Source organism: Ursus americanus, chromosome 11 (assembly GCF_024610735.1).
Source record: "Ursus americanus isolate L20-20 chromosome 11, mUrsAme1.1.p, whole genome shotgun sequence".
In the NCBI taxonomy this organism is placed as follows: domain Eukaryota; kingdom Metazoa; phylum Chordata; class Mammalia; order Carnivora; family Ursidae; genus Ursus; species Ursus americanus.
This window is the reverse complement of record NC_142137.1, coordinates 27,939,297-27,952,121: the sequence shown is the minus strand read 5'-3', so window position 1 is coordinate 27,952,121 and position 12,825 is coordinate 27,939,297. Positions and strand designations below refer to the sequence as shown.

Sequence of the window (12,825 nt, the reverse complement as noted above, 5' to 3'; positions counted from 1 at the left end):
TACTTAAACAAAAATGTTGTTGTAAACTGCTAAATCTGTTATTCAGCAATAGAAAACCTCAGTATTGGTTACTTGTATATCAGCAGACACTTACCTAAGGACTGATTATTTTTATTAGAATGAATGCTAATTCTCAGAATCGTACAAAGTCATATCCTTCCAATATGGAAATACATCATCAAACTTTAACAATGCCTACAAGCTCATATGGCCAATCACATTTCGGTTTGTGGAACTCTGGTGGATTTTCCAGTGTGGATTTCCAAATTTTCTGCCATGTTCTTATTATCATCCTTCTCTCCCTGAGCTGCAGATGAATCTCTGTTCTAGCAAGCCTCCCAGCTGCCAAATAGCACCTCTGCCTAACTTCCAACAACCTGAGAAAAGGCAGTCAATGGAACACAGGTGGCCTCCAAGTTCCTGCTAAGAGAAACGTACAACAAGAGCAAAAATACGTTTTTTACTATTAATTTCTCCACTGGCCCTCCCCAAAATTGCTAGATTATATACAACCCCATATTGTGGCAGGTATTGAAGGTGAATGGGCAGTAGTCAAAAAAGATACTTCATTTCACTCAAGAAAAAACAAAGGCGAATTTGTAGAAATTAAATATGAGAAAGCAAACATATTGCAAGCAGGCAGAAATTACATGTTATTCACCATAAAACATGGTAAAGAGAAATAAACAAAAGCTGCAGTACTAGTCATTTATCAAAGGAGAGCTCATACCAGCTTTGCCACACTCATAAAGTACCTTTGTGATCCCTGACTCCTAAGCCACCAGGCCCCTTTCTAATCATTATTTTGGTTTCCCAGGTATTTCAAACTCAGGAAGGAAGAGCCCTGGGTGGGTGATACAAACATTCCAAATACTGGAAAAGACTGTGTCTCTTTGTAAATTATGCTAGCAGCCTAGTTTAGTGCTTACAATGTCATCACCAGCCAGACTCAATGAGGAGCAAATTCTGGAAGAGCAAGGCTCAGACCCAGACTTCGTTACTTAGGTAGGTCCCACTACTAACACAGTAACTCTGGAACAGCTTTTAAAGTCGGAACGTTGCATCCAAACCCCACTTGAACACCAAGAAAATCAGCATACAAAAATAACTTTTCTTTTTAAAATGTCTGTAAAAATAGTAAAATCTCCATAATTGAATGAATTACTGCAAGACACCGATTGTAACATGCAACATTATTTTGTATATCAATTACTGTCAATTAAATGTTGTCACAAAATGTTACGTGACCACTGACTTTAAGACATATTCTGATTTTAGAGATGTTAAAAATGTGGGAGAAAATGTAAAAAAAGGTACATCTTAGAACTGATGAAGCACAGTACTGAAAAATGTGTTTTGCAGGTAATTATTAAACACTGAGTCTCTTAAATTGACATGTATTCATAATCAGCATTCTCAAAACTATCAATTTTGTTTCACTTCTCATTTGAAATGAAGAATTGATGGCACTTATGTTAATTTCTAACAGATGCCTTGCACAAACTTTTTTTTTTTTACTTTTTTTTTCTTGCACAAACTTTGAAATTGATGGATTCCTAGTTTGAAAATCATCTCGTTTTCACTAATAGAATCACAGATCAGGAGACGGATAAACAAGGCCTACTTAAGTGAAGTGACTGAATGCAGGGCCACAAAACTAGTAAGCAGCAATCAAGGTCTGAAGCTAGGTCTATAGGGTCCTGTTCCGTGTTCCCTTCACAGAAATCAGAGATCAAATGAGGCATCAGCATTCTCTGGCGCAACACTACAGGGAGGGCAAAGCAATTAATACAAATCTCTGTCCATTTTCAAAGTTGTTCTCTTATGAAACGACACTCCTCTACGTCCCTGGTGGAATACCGATGACTGATCATTTCTTCAGCTAAACGATTTGACTACTAGATGGTCTCGTTCTACTAGAACGGCACCCAACTTCTCAACAACAAACCCCTTCTTTGCATGCTCTGAGGGGTGGAGACCATAAAACATTACCTAACCAGCCCCATGCCAAACACTGGCCTCACAACAAGATCCTGCTGTACGAGACCATTTGTTCTTTATGGAAAACTCTAGGAATTACAGAACCTTTCAAAACTTTGTTGCGTTTGCTATACTCTGACCTAGAAGTTTTGATCCCCAAAACATGTTGAAAATCTGTTAATGCTCTGCTCTGACTGGCTTCTTTAGAACTGGAGATTATTCAAGGAGGTCAGAATAATCCATCTTCTCTAGGTGTTAGTCCCTTTTAGCCTGGTTTCTCGCAAGGTGATTCACAGGGGACTTGCCACTACTAACCGGAGAGGACTCCAACACCCCTGCACTGGAGTGGGATTGACTGGAGGCTTCAGCTAAGGGCTCCGTCAGAATATTTCTAGATGTCTCTATTACAGAATTCCTCATTGTATCATTCATTTCAATCACTTCAAAATCCATTTCATTCCATTTTTCTGCATCATCTTCTTCATTCTCTTCCTCATAGTCATTTAGCTCGGAACTAGACAGCAAAGCTTTCTGGTCCTCGCTTTTTCTGTGTTCTTTTCGCTGTTGATTGAGAGGTGAGGTGGCTAATTTATAGAGCACAGGAAATAAAATAGCCGTGGCTATCGCTGCTCCCAAAGACGTGTACAAAACTACAGGCAAATCAGGGTATTGTCCTTGAAGAATCCCAATTATTGCAGGAATAGCCATTTCTCCCAGGGCAGCACCAACTACAAAAAATGCTGCAGATTTCCCATGGATGGTCGTGTACTGCTCAATCCAAGAAACACCACTGGGAAACGTGGTTGCCATCGAGGCCCCATACACCGAAGTCGCTATCCAGAGGCAAACTGGGCTCTTGTCGAAAAGCACCAGCAATAAGGATGATGTCAGGCTGCCAATGTTGCTTAACACAATCATGGTTCCAGGTTGTAAACATGTAGCAAAAAAGATTGCTAGGCCCCTGCAGGCTGCAAAGGTCCCCCAGAAGATGGAGTTCAACCCAGCCGCTTCACTTTCTTTCATGCCAGCATGGGTGGTCGCAAACGAGAACACGTAAGAGCCGTATGTTACCTCGGCTCCAACATAAAAAAAGAAGAACAGAAAAAGGAGACAAAGAAGGGCGTTGTGGTATTTAGCTCTTCGAGACCGCTGAGCAGATGCTTTTGCTTTTTCCTGCCTTGAGCTTTTCTTTAAAAACAGAGCCAAAAATAAGACAGCAACTACAAAAACGTAAGTACCAATAACAGCGTACGCCCACAGTAAATTCATATTGTCAGGTACTCTGAGTAGAGATTCTGAGTCAGCTTCGGATGACTGGTTGAGGGCAGAATGGTTAGAGTCAGCCTCTGTGTGGTTTTCAGCAGACACCGTCGTGCCCAGTGCCAACTTAGCCAGCAGTGGAGCCAAAAAGGCACCCAAGGCAAAACTGAAGTGTAAGGCCTGCATGTGTGGGGCTCCTCTGTCCCCCCAAATAGCCAAGATTAGGACGTTACCACCTACCAATGAAAGATGAGGAAAATGATTTAATCATTAACAGTTCATTACTATCAGAAGGAGGATGAGTCTATTTTACATGGCACAAGGATTAAAGTATTCTCAGTTATCAGATGTTGCAACTCAGTCAATGTCATGATTAAGGAATTTTTTTTTTAAAGATTTTATTTATTTATTTGACAGAGATAGAGACAGCCAGCGAGAGAGGGAACAAAAACAGGGGGAGTAGGAGAGGAAGAATCAGGCTCATAGTGGAGGAGCCTGATGTGGGGCTCGATCCCATAACGCCGGGATCACGCCCTGAGCCGAAGGCAGACGCTTAACGACTGAGCCACCCAGGCGCCCCATGATTAAGGAATTCTAACCTACCACCACCAGAGAACTCTGAGCATCGGGAACATCACATACTCACAAATGGATGCTACAAGCCAGTAAACCACTACCTCCTAGAGCCAGGCACATTAGCCCAAGGCTTTTTACAAGACAGTTCTAACACCAGGCTGGCAGGGGGGAGAGGGGGAGGAGGCAGGAAAGAGGTGGATATTTATTTATTTGTAAACATTTTAAATATATATTATCATCAGATAATAGCCAAATTACCAAAAAGCCAGTTGAGGAAAATTATTTATGTACATAGCAGATGCAAAACACATGTTCAGAAATCTGAACACTGTAGAATTCTACTGGGCCCCTTACAGGAAACAAAGGTGAAAGGCAAGAAGCACCAAGTGTTGCATTTTCTTCTTTTTAACCTATTTGCAGATAAACATACAATTGTACCCCATAATTTCACAACCAAACTAAGCCTAAAGTATAAAATATCCCCAATGTATCAGATAACAGTAGAGCAGGGGAAGAAAAGAGCTGGCTTTAGGGGTAGACGAATGCCAAGTATGTTGTTTAGTAGGTTTTAAAAGATAACAAGACACATGGAGAGGATCTCCTGCAGGAAAGCAGGAGCTTTTGAGGGGGGTGGCAGGAGAGAGAAGGAAAATAATACACAGCACAGGTTTCTCTTAGTTCAAAAGGCAGAGTGCTTTTTAAATTAGCTTCTTCTATGATTCCTCAGCCAAACACAGTTTCAAAGTTGGTTTAACCTATTAACCTATCAATTCCTCCCATATTACATTGATAAAGTTCTGTCCCAAAATGAAAGCCCACTCACCTGCACCATAATTACCCACATGGGATACCCTTTCCTGTTTGGATACTGCAAATCAATAATCTCTCACTGAACAAAATCGTTTAAATCCACTCCATGAACTGCTCAAAAACAGACACCCTACTTGGCAAGAAGAGCAGAGAAGAGTAGTTGCCAGAAGGTAGTTCTGAGTGGGTGACCCCATGAGCAATTCAGTAGGTTGGTGTCATTTTACACTGCAAATGACAGTTTGATGTCCTCTGCTCTACTTTTTCTAGTAGAAAGTCCCTAGTCTCAGATGACACTGAAGGGCTCACTGACCTGTATCCAGAATGCCAGCTGAAACACCAAAGACGGACATCATGACAATCAGTAAGACTGCCGTCTTACAAAATGGAACAAGGTAGAGACCAACTGTGGTAGTCAACATTGACACCCCTGAGAAGAAAGGTAAAAGTCAGCTATAAAAAACAATATTCGCAGAGTCATGAATCAAGTCAGCATCATAAAAACTCCCAGAAATGCAAAGTAGGTCACATTTCAACTGAGTAATAGTGAGTGGATGAGAGGTGCAGCTTCTACAAACGGTTATTGCCTTTACAAGCTTCCATAATCTTTATGGACCATAAAATAGAAGTTAACCTAACAAGTACATTTCTAGCACTGCTGATAATCAAACCATATACTACAGGGCAAAGTTTTACAGCAAAGCTGACACCTCAAAAATTTCCTTAAGCTTCTCATATTTCAAAAAGATTTTTAGATATGAGGTAAAAAATTAAAAAGAAAAATAAAAGGCAGTTACGATAGTTTGTAGTAGAAATGTATTAAGTAATTTAGCTTGGGAATAGGGAGGGAGACACAAGGATCTATACATTCTCAACCCACTTTGGAAATCTCAGCAATTACTCATTTATTCATCAACGACAGTAAATTATTCTCCTTACTCCCAAAGCAGTTTTATCACATTAATCCAGATTTTCTTTAAACGTGTCTATTTACTCAAAAAAGAGTAAGTTAAAAGCTTTGCCAACTATTTGAAGGGCGAGGTAGAGAGGTCTGGGGCATTATTCCCATGGGGCGGCTGGGACAAAAATTTAGCCTATGTCATTTCACCCCCAGTACTTCCCACCTTCATTCTCAGTTCAGGGCCTAGCCTGGGCAGGTTCAAGGAATTTATTCTGACCTGTGGTGGCCCCAGGAGATCTGCCCTAAACCCTGATAAGCAGAGTTCTTTGGACAACTAGTATGTGATCCAGGGGTGGTGCCTAAATTACAGTGACTGTCAGGAAGGCTAAAGATAGTAACACATTCTAAGGCTAATCTAAATTTCCAGAGTGGCTCCGCACAGATTCCCTATAACTGCCGAGATGAAAACAGGCACCAAGGAAACCCGATTTCCACTGAGGACAACCACCTGAGTTGTCAACCAAAATGTTTCATATTTAAAAACAAATTGTAAATGCCTTAAAAGTCATAAAAAGCCAAAATTGATCTTTACTTACCCAAAAGTAGAAAATGATTCATATTGTCAAGAAGAACTCCACCAATCACAGAGCCACTCAAAAATCCAAAGGCACGGCCCACAAAAATCAGAGAAAGACTGCTAATATTACGGTTCACATTTGTTGCCAAATCTTGAAATGTGGGTCCCAGTATAGCAACACTCATTCCCTAAAATTTAAAAAGACAAAATCCTTTATTCACAATCATTAAAATAATGTCTATACGGTAGCCTTTTTCACTGTTAAAAAGGGAGGAGGAGGGGCGCCCGGGTGGCTCAGTCGGTTGAGCATCCACCGCTTGATATCAGCTCTGTCATGACCTCACCGTTGTGACATCCAGCTCCGTGCTGGGCTTGGAACTTGCTTGAGATTCTCTCTCTCCCTCTCTCTCTGCCCCTCCCCCACCTCTAAAAAATTAAGTTAAATTACAAAAGAAAAAGGAAGGGGAGGGGATTTCAGTGTAATGTAGGGGATTAAATCCCACAGTCAGGAAAAATTCAGGATGACAGTACTAGGACTACTAGAACTATAAGTTCCTGTATCTGGTGTGTCAAACCCTACTGGTTTTCTAGTTTTGACAACTCTCAAGTTTAAAAAAAAAAATTCTTTAACTTTTTTGGCTCTCTGCTGCGATTTTGTTTCCTTTTTGAGTAATACCACAAAAAACTCTTGTATCAACAGTAAAATGTAACATTAAAATCATTTTTGAAATAGTTTTGTGCACTTTGAAATATACTACATGCACAAATAACACAGGAATTTAGATGTTAAAAATGTAAATTATCAAACCATTAAAATAGTATTCCTGTTTTTTGATGTTGTTAAAACAGCAATATTTCTGGATGCACATGGTGCCCCTCCTCTAACACATACAAAATACACAGAAAATAGACAATTCAAACATTTCTAAATCTGTATTTTTCTTCAAAGAAAACCCCAAGCCATCAGAGAATATTTGTTGGACACTTAAAAATGTTTCTAATGGGTCTATGCTTCAAGAATAATTCACTCTAATTGGCCTTCTCTGCTCGAAACAGGGGTGTGCATCTTGCCCAAGACAGAGCAGTCCCAAACTAAGGGCAGAGCAAGCGCCTGGTACATGGAGGGAAGGCTGAGCTCCATCTCCAATCAAATTACTCCCTGCCTGCAAAGCACTTAAAACAGGACCTGGCACAAGCTGAGGGCTCAAGAAGCGTCTGCAATGATTTTTCTTTTTTCAAATCAAAATACTCTAGGAATCTGTTGTGACTTAAGCGAAAGACGCTAAGTGACTTTCTCAGAGGATTCTCTGAGAAGTGACTCTCCTCAGAGGACTCACCCTCCCAAATCCCCAAGATCCTAATATTCCAGACAAGTGATGAGAGGGAGGTCTCCAGAAATAAGGGAATTGTGGGGGCAGTCAAGGGGTTTGTCAAAAGGCGCTTCTAGCCTTGCAGTTTGCTCTAAGAAAAGCACTGAAGGATCTAGAATTGTGGGCAGAGTAAGAGACATATTATTTCTGCCTCCACCACTTAAAACCAGCTGTGTGGTCCGGAAAAGTCATTTTCCCTCTCCGGGTCTATTTTCCCCGTCTGCAAAAATAAGGAGTTGCCTGAATTGGTCAGACAAGAAAGAGGAAATCCCAGAAAAGCAGCTTTGTATAATAATTTGGGGTCTGCGTGGGCTCAAGGGGGCAGGAGCTACAGACCTGGCAACACCCCCTTGCATCTATCTCCCCACCCCACGTAGAAGAAGTAGGAAGGTTTGCTGGAGCTGGCAAATATATTAGGAAAATCAATTTCGCACTTGACAATAACCCTCCAACATTAGAACTGTGCCCATTTTTCAGATTAGGAAACTAAGGCTGAGGCAGACTAACGCGCCCAAGGTCACACAGTTTGCAAGCGGCAGAGGTGAGACGAACTCAGAAGACGGCGTTCTCTGCAGGAGGCCTGCTCACGCCCCGGCCTGGGAGGATTCCAGCCCCGGCTCTCACCAGCCCCAGGAAGGCAGCACACAGGATCACGGTGATGAACCAGCGCAGCGTGCTTCCGGGCTGGCGGCTCCGCCGGGAGCCAGCCACCACCACCGCCTCATTCTCCGCCGCGGCGTCGGCCCGGAGGAGCCGCTGCCCGGCAGCCGGGGCCCCGGCCCCACGGAGTTCCAGCTCCAACTCCAGTTCGGCGGCTCAGGAGAAGCGGTCTTGCTGCCGCCCGGCTTCTCAGCGAAGCCTCGGGAACTGGGAGCCGAGCCCCGGCCCCGCCCCTCCAGGCCCGGCCGTCCCTGCTGGAGCCACTTCCCCAGGAACTGCCGCTGCTCAGGGCGGGGAAGTCGAACTTCGGAACACGCCTGGTGCTGCAGGCCGGTGACGCGAGCCCTTCAGCCCGCAAGGTGCCTGAGGGGGTCACGTGGCGGAAATGTGGCCCCTCGCCAACCACGGCGTCTCTCAAACCGGAAGCTTATATGGTTGCCTGGGAGACCGGACGTGGCGCCCGGGCCGCCGCATCACACACAGCTGAACCCACAGAGGCCCCGCGAGCGGGCGCCCCGTGGCGGAGTTGAACTGAAGCTGCAGCCTGGGACCCGCCGGATTGTGAGGTAAGACGTGGCCACGGGGTTACCGGCGAAAAAGCGGGCCAAGATTGGCAGGGTATGGCTTTGCACCCGCTCCCCGGGTCTCCTCGCAGGGCAAAGGGAGCCCGGGGGTCTGTCCCTTCTACAGCTTTCTAGACTTGCTTCCCTCGCTCCTTTGAGCTATGTCGTCCATCTGTCACTCCACCACATTTGTTGAACCTCATATGTAAGCGTTCACGGGTATTATCTCAATGAATCCTCATAACAACACTCCAAATTCCACGTTATCCTCGTTTTACAGATAGCTGGTTTAAGTCATAGAGAGTAAGTAGCAACGTGCCCGAGGTCAGTCAGCGAATCGGGGGCTGTACGCAGGGTAACAGTAGCTCAAGAGCAGTCCGGACCCAAAGCTGAGGTTTCGAGCACGCTCTGGCTCCAATCCCTGCAAACAATACCATTGCTGTGGTATTATTTGGAAAGTGGAGCAAGACGCGGACTGCCAGGATCCCTGAGTAAAGGTGTGCCAGCGGAGAAGGAAAGGTCTTGTCTTCATCCAGTTTCAGCTTTTTGATTCCTTTTGCTCTTTCACCAGACCACGGCCTCAAGACGTGTGAATATTTTTTGTCTACCGGAAATGTGCTTTTGCACCTGAGTACTTTTACCCACTTAGGCTCCCAGACTGCAAACCGAAATCACATCATTTCCTTTCCAACATCTCTCCAGCCCCATCCTTTGGGTCATTAAGCCAGTACAGATGCTGTGAGTTAAGTGAACCTGTGTTAGATTTCAGAATCAGGGAAGGCCTCTTTGAGAAAAGTTTGTGGTTGAAACAAAAGGTATATGTATTGAAGAGAATAGGTTACATGAGAGGTAGGTTAGGTCCAAATTACCTCCCTGGAGTTCTGTCTTGAGCGACACACCTCCGACTTGTTCACTGAGATTTAATGTAACCAAAAATATTCTGTAGGAATTTAAGCTTCACAGTATTTCATCTTTATCACCTAAAACCAAACTCCTTTTTTCCTAAATAAATTTGCCCCTGCTCTGCGATGCTCCATGCCGATACCAGTCATCTGTGTAAGGAATGTGAGATCCTTTCTTGATGCTTCTTTCTTTCTCGCTCCTCACCAAGTTCTGACGATTTTACCTCAGTAGATATTTCTGAAACCAGCCCTCTATGCTATTATCACAGCCTACTTTTAAAACTTTATCACTTCTCACCAAAACTATTCCCCTAAGTTCCTAATTGGGTTTCTCTCCTCTAGTCTTCTGTTCCCCCGTCTTTCACCCCTGAGTAGCTCACTGAAATGAAAATCTGCTACATGAAACCCTTCAACTCCTCAAGAAAATTCAACGTCATTTGCTCTCACCCACCCCTCTAGCTTTATCTCTTTAGTTACATTCCAGCAACATCAAAATTGCTATTAGTTCCCTGCATGAGGTTTCTCTCTTCCTTACCTTTGATCATATTGTCCCCTGTATCCAAAATGCCTCCTTTCTCTTTCTGCTGTGGGAGAGGCTGCTAACTATTCATCAAAATCCATTTGCCCTTTCTTCCTAAGTAATTGAGTTATAACCCAGAGCATGGCTGCCCCAGCTCCACTACATTTCGCAGCTGAATTTGCAATTAAGGGTGCCAATAGAATGTGAGCAGAAAGGCCAGGGCGAATTCTTCCCACTGACTATGAAAAACCTGTTGTTGTTGTTTTAAAAATGTTATTTATTTATTTATTTATTTATTTATTTATTTATTTATTTATTTATTTATTTTTGGAGGGGGGGCAGAAGGGGGCGGAGAAAGAGGGAAAAAAAAAAACCTCGAGCAGACTCCCTGCTGAGAGTGGAGCCCCGAGACGGAGCTCAATCTCACAACCGAGATCATGACCTGAGCCAAAATCAAGAGGCGGGCGCTTAACTGAGCCACCCAAGCGCCCCAAACCTGTTGCTTAAATTACTGAATTCTTGTTACAGTAGCTTAGTCTCCCCTAAGAACACCTGCCTTATTCCTGCCTATTTTCTCAGTAATCATACATATTTTAAACAATTTAAGAGAAAAAAATAAGGATTTTTATACTAACCTAGATAGTTGAATTTTCTGCTGCTCTTCCTTCATTCCTGAGGTCTCCTGGTTTCCTCTCCCTTCACCCTCAGCATTTTTTTAGGGCGATTCTGCTGACAGTAGCTTTCTAAGTTTTCCTTCATCTCAGAATGTCTTTATTTCACCTTCATTACGGAAAATATTTTTACTGGATGTGGGCTTCTGATTCATAGTCACTTACTTTCCATGACTGGAGGTGTCATTCAAGTGTCTTCTAGCTATGCTGGACTCTGCAGTCATTCAATCCTTGCTCTTTATGTAGTAGTTCATTTTTCTCTGGCTGCTTGCAAGATTTTTTTTTCTTTATCTTTGTCTTTCAGTAGTTTGATTTTGAGAGATCTAGGCATGATTTTCTTTGAATTTAAGTTCATCAAGTTCACCAAGCTTCTGAAATCTGTAAATATACATCTTTCACCAAATTTGGGAAGTTTTTAGCCATTACCTTTTCACAAAATTTTTGTCAACCTCGTTCACCTGTCTTTCTGGGACTCAAATGACTTGTATGTTAGACCTTCTGAAACTGTTGCACAGGTCCCTGATGCTCCTATGTTCTGTTTTTTTCTAGCCTTTTTATCCCGTTCTGCTCTTCAGTTTAGGTAATCTCTGTTAACTTATCTATCTTCGGGGCGCCTGGGTGGCGCAGTCGTTAAGCATCTGCCTTCGGCTCAGGGCGTGATCCCGGTGTTCTGGGATCGAGCGCCACGTCAGGCTCCTCGGCTGGGAGCCTGCTTCTTCCTCTCCCACTCCCCCTGCTTGTGTTCCCTCTCTCGCTGGCTGTCTCTCTCTCTGTCAAATAAATAAATAAAATCTTTTTTAAAAAAAAATAGCTGACTTAGAGTCTTTGTCTGAATACTCCAACACCTGTGTTATCTCAGGGTTATTATGGTCATTGTCTTTTCCCTCAGGATTTGACCACATTTTTCGTGATTCTTTGAATGACAGGTATTAACCTTAAAAATAAAGCAGCCAGTTATTTTACCAGCAAAAATGAATTTATTTGGGAATAACAGAGAATTGCAGTCTGGGACAGCAAGCTATGGCAAAACCATTAGCAAGTCTGGAGAACAAAGGAGAGGACTCCTCTTTTATGGGGAAAGGGAGAAGTTGGGAGAACTGTTATAAACAAAAAGTCCATTGGAGTAAAGTGGGAATTGAAAGTATAGTGGCTTTTCATTGGCTGAGTTGTGACAGTCTCTCACTGACTGGGCTGTTGCCAGAGGAGGAGGAAAACCTCTCTTCCTTCCTGCTAGGAAAGTAAGGTAGTATTTAGAAGTGGTACCCAACTTGCCCCATAGCAAGGTATGTCTCCTACTGTTGGATCTGCAGTTGACCACGAGTGGCAGGGCATGAGAGCTCCCCCTGCTGGCCCCCTGACTTCATTGTAAACAAAGTTTCATTCTGTTCATTTTTACACAAGTCATTTTCTATCTCATCCTGAACATACTGACAGTTAAAGTTGTGCTGTCTCTGGATCCTGTTAAAATCCTCCTCTAGAGAATGTATGTTTGTTTAAACAGGCAATCAGCCTGGTTGAGTTCACATTACGGGTTTTGTATCACCTTCTGCGGGTGATGGTTTCAATCTCAGTTCAGTTTTCAAAGCCTCTGCTCTGTTGCTCTGGTCTGCCCTGAACATGTACCACTCAGGGGATAGTCTGAGATTTGGCCCATGATTTGACTGTTAGTTGACTTTGCTGGGCTGTGCTGCTTTGGGTCTCTTGCAGACAAGTGCAACTCAGCAGTGAACCTAAGACTTACAGTGGTCTCTACACAAGATTAGGAATCACCTTCTCTAACCCTGTCCTCTCCCTCCTCCCTAATCACTTTCCAACTCAGAGAGGACCCTTGTCTCAGTATCCCTGGATAGGGAGACAGGGTTTCTATCAGAGTGTTAGCTACGCATGCAGCCAAACAGTTCCCACATGGGGCCTCTCCTCAGGACAAAACCACAAGAAAAAAGAGGGGGAAAGGCCAGGAAACCCATCCCCTGGCAGGTGTCTTTTCCAAGTTGTGCCTCCCCTTCACAATCTTTTCACAGTCCTCAGGCAGTCGTTG

General features: G+C 43.4%; 1 protein-coding gene and 1 long non-coding RNA gene across 2 annotated transcripts in view; one reads left to right on the top strand and one right to left on the bottom strand.

The window, feature by feature from the left end:
• Nucleotides 1-606: 606 nt before the first annotated feature.
• On the bottom strand, nucleotides 607-8,226 carry SLC60A2 (solute carrier family 60 member 2). Its single transcript, XM_045798398.2, has 4 exons — nucleotides 8,096-8,226; nucleotides 6,121-6,289; nucleotides 4,937-5,053; nucleotides 607-3,476 (listed from the first exon to the last, which is right to left on the bottom strand). Exons 2-4 carry the CDS (start codon nucleotides 6,284-6,286, stop codon nucleotides 2,236-2,238), a joined length of 1,524 nt encoding a protein of 507 aa, XP_045654354.2. The 5' UTR covers nucleotides 6,287-6,289; nucleotides 8,096-8,226; the 3' UTR covers nucleotides 607-2,235.
• Nucleotides 8,227-8,571: 345 nt separating this feature from the next.
• The window catches only part of LOC148109257 (uncharacterized), a 29,230-nt gene continuing 24,976 nt past the window's right edge, over nucleotides 8,572-12,825 (top strand). The window contains exon 1 of the long non-coding RNA XR_015726083.1: nucleotides 8,572-8,697. This is a non-coding gene — a long non-coding RNA (uncharacterized LOC148109257). The remainder of the gene's footprint in view (nucleotides 8,698-12,825) is intronic.

Coding starts and splice junctions, on each gene's coding strand:
- SLC60A2 (XM_045798398.2), bottom strand. CDS start 6,286: ATGAGTGTTGCTATACTGGGACCCACATTTCAAGATTTGGCAACAAAT. Junction 5,054..6,120: donor GAATCATTTTCTACTTTTGG/GTAAGTAAAGAT, acceptor CTTTCTTCTCAG/GGGTGTCAATGTTGACTACC. Junction 3,477..4,936: donor AGCTGGCATTCTGGATACAG/GTCAGTGAGCCC, acceptor TTTCATTGGTAG/GTGGTAACGTCCTAATCTTG.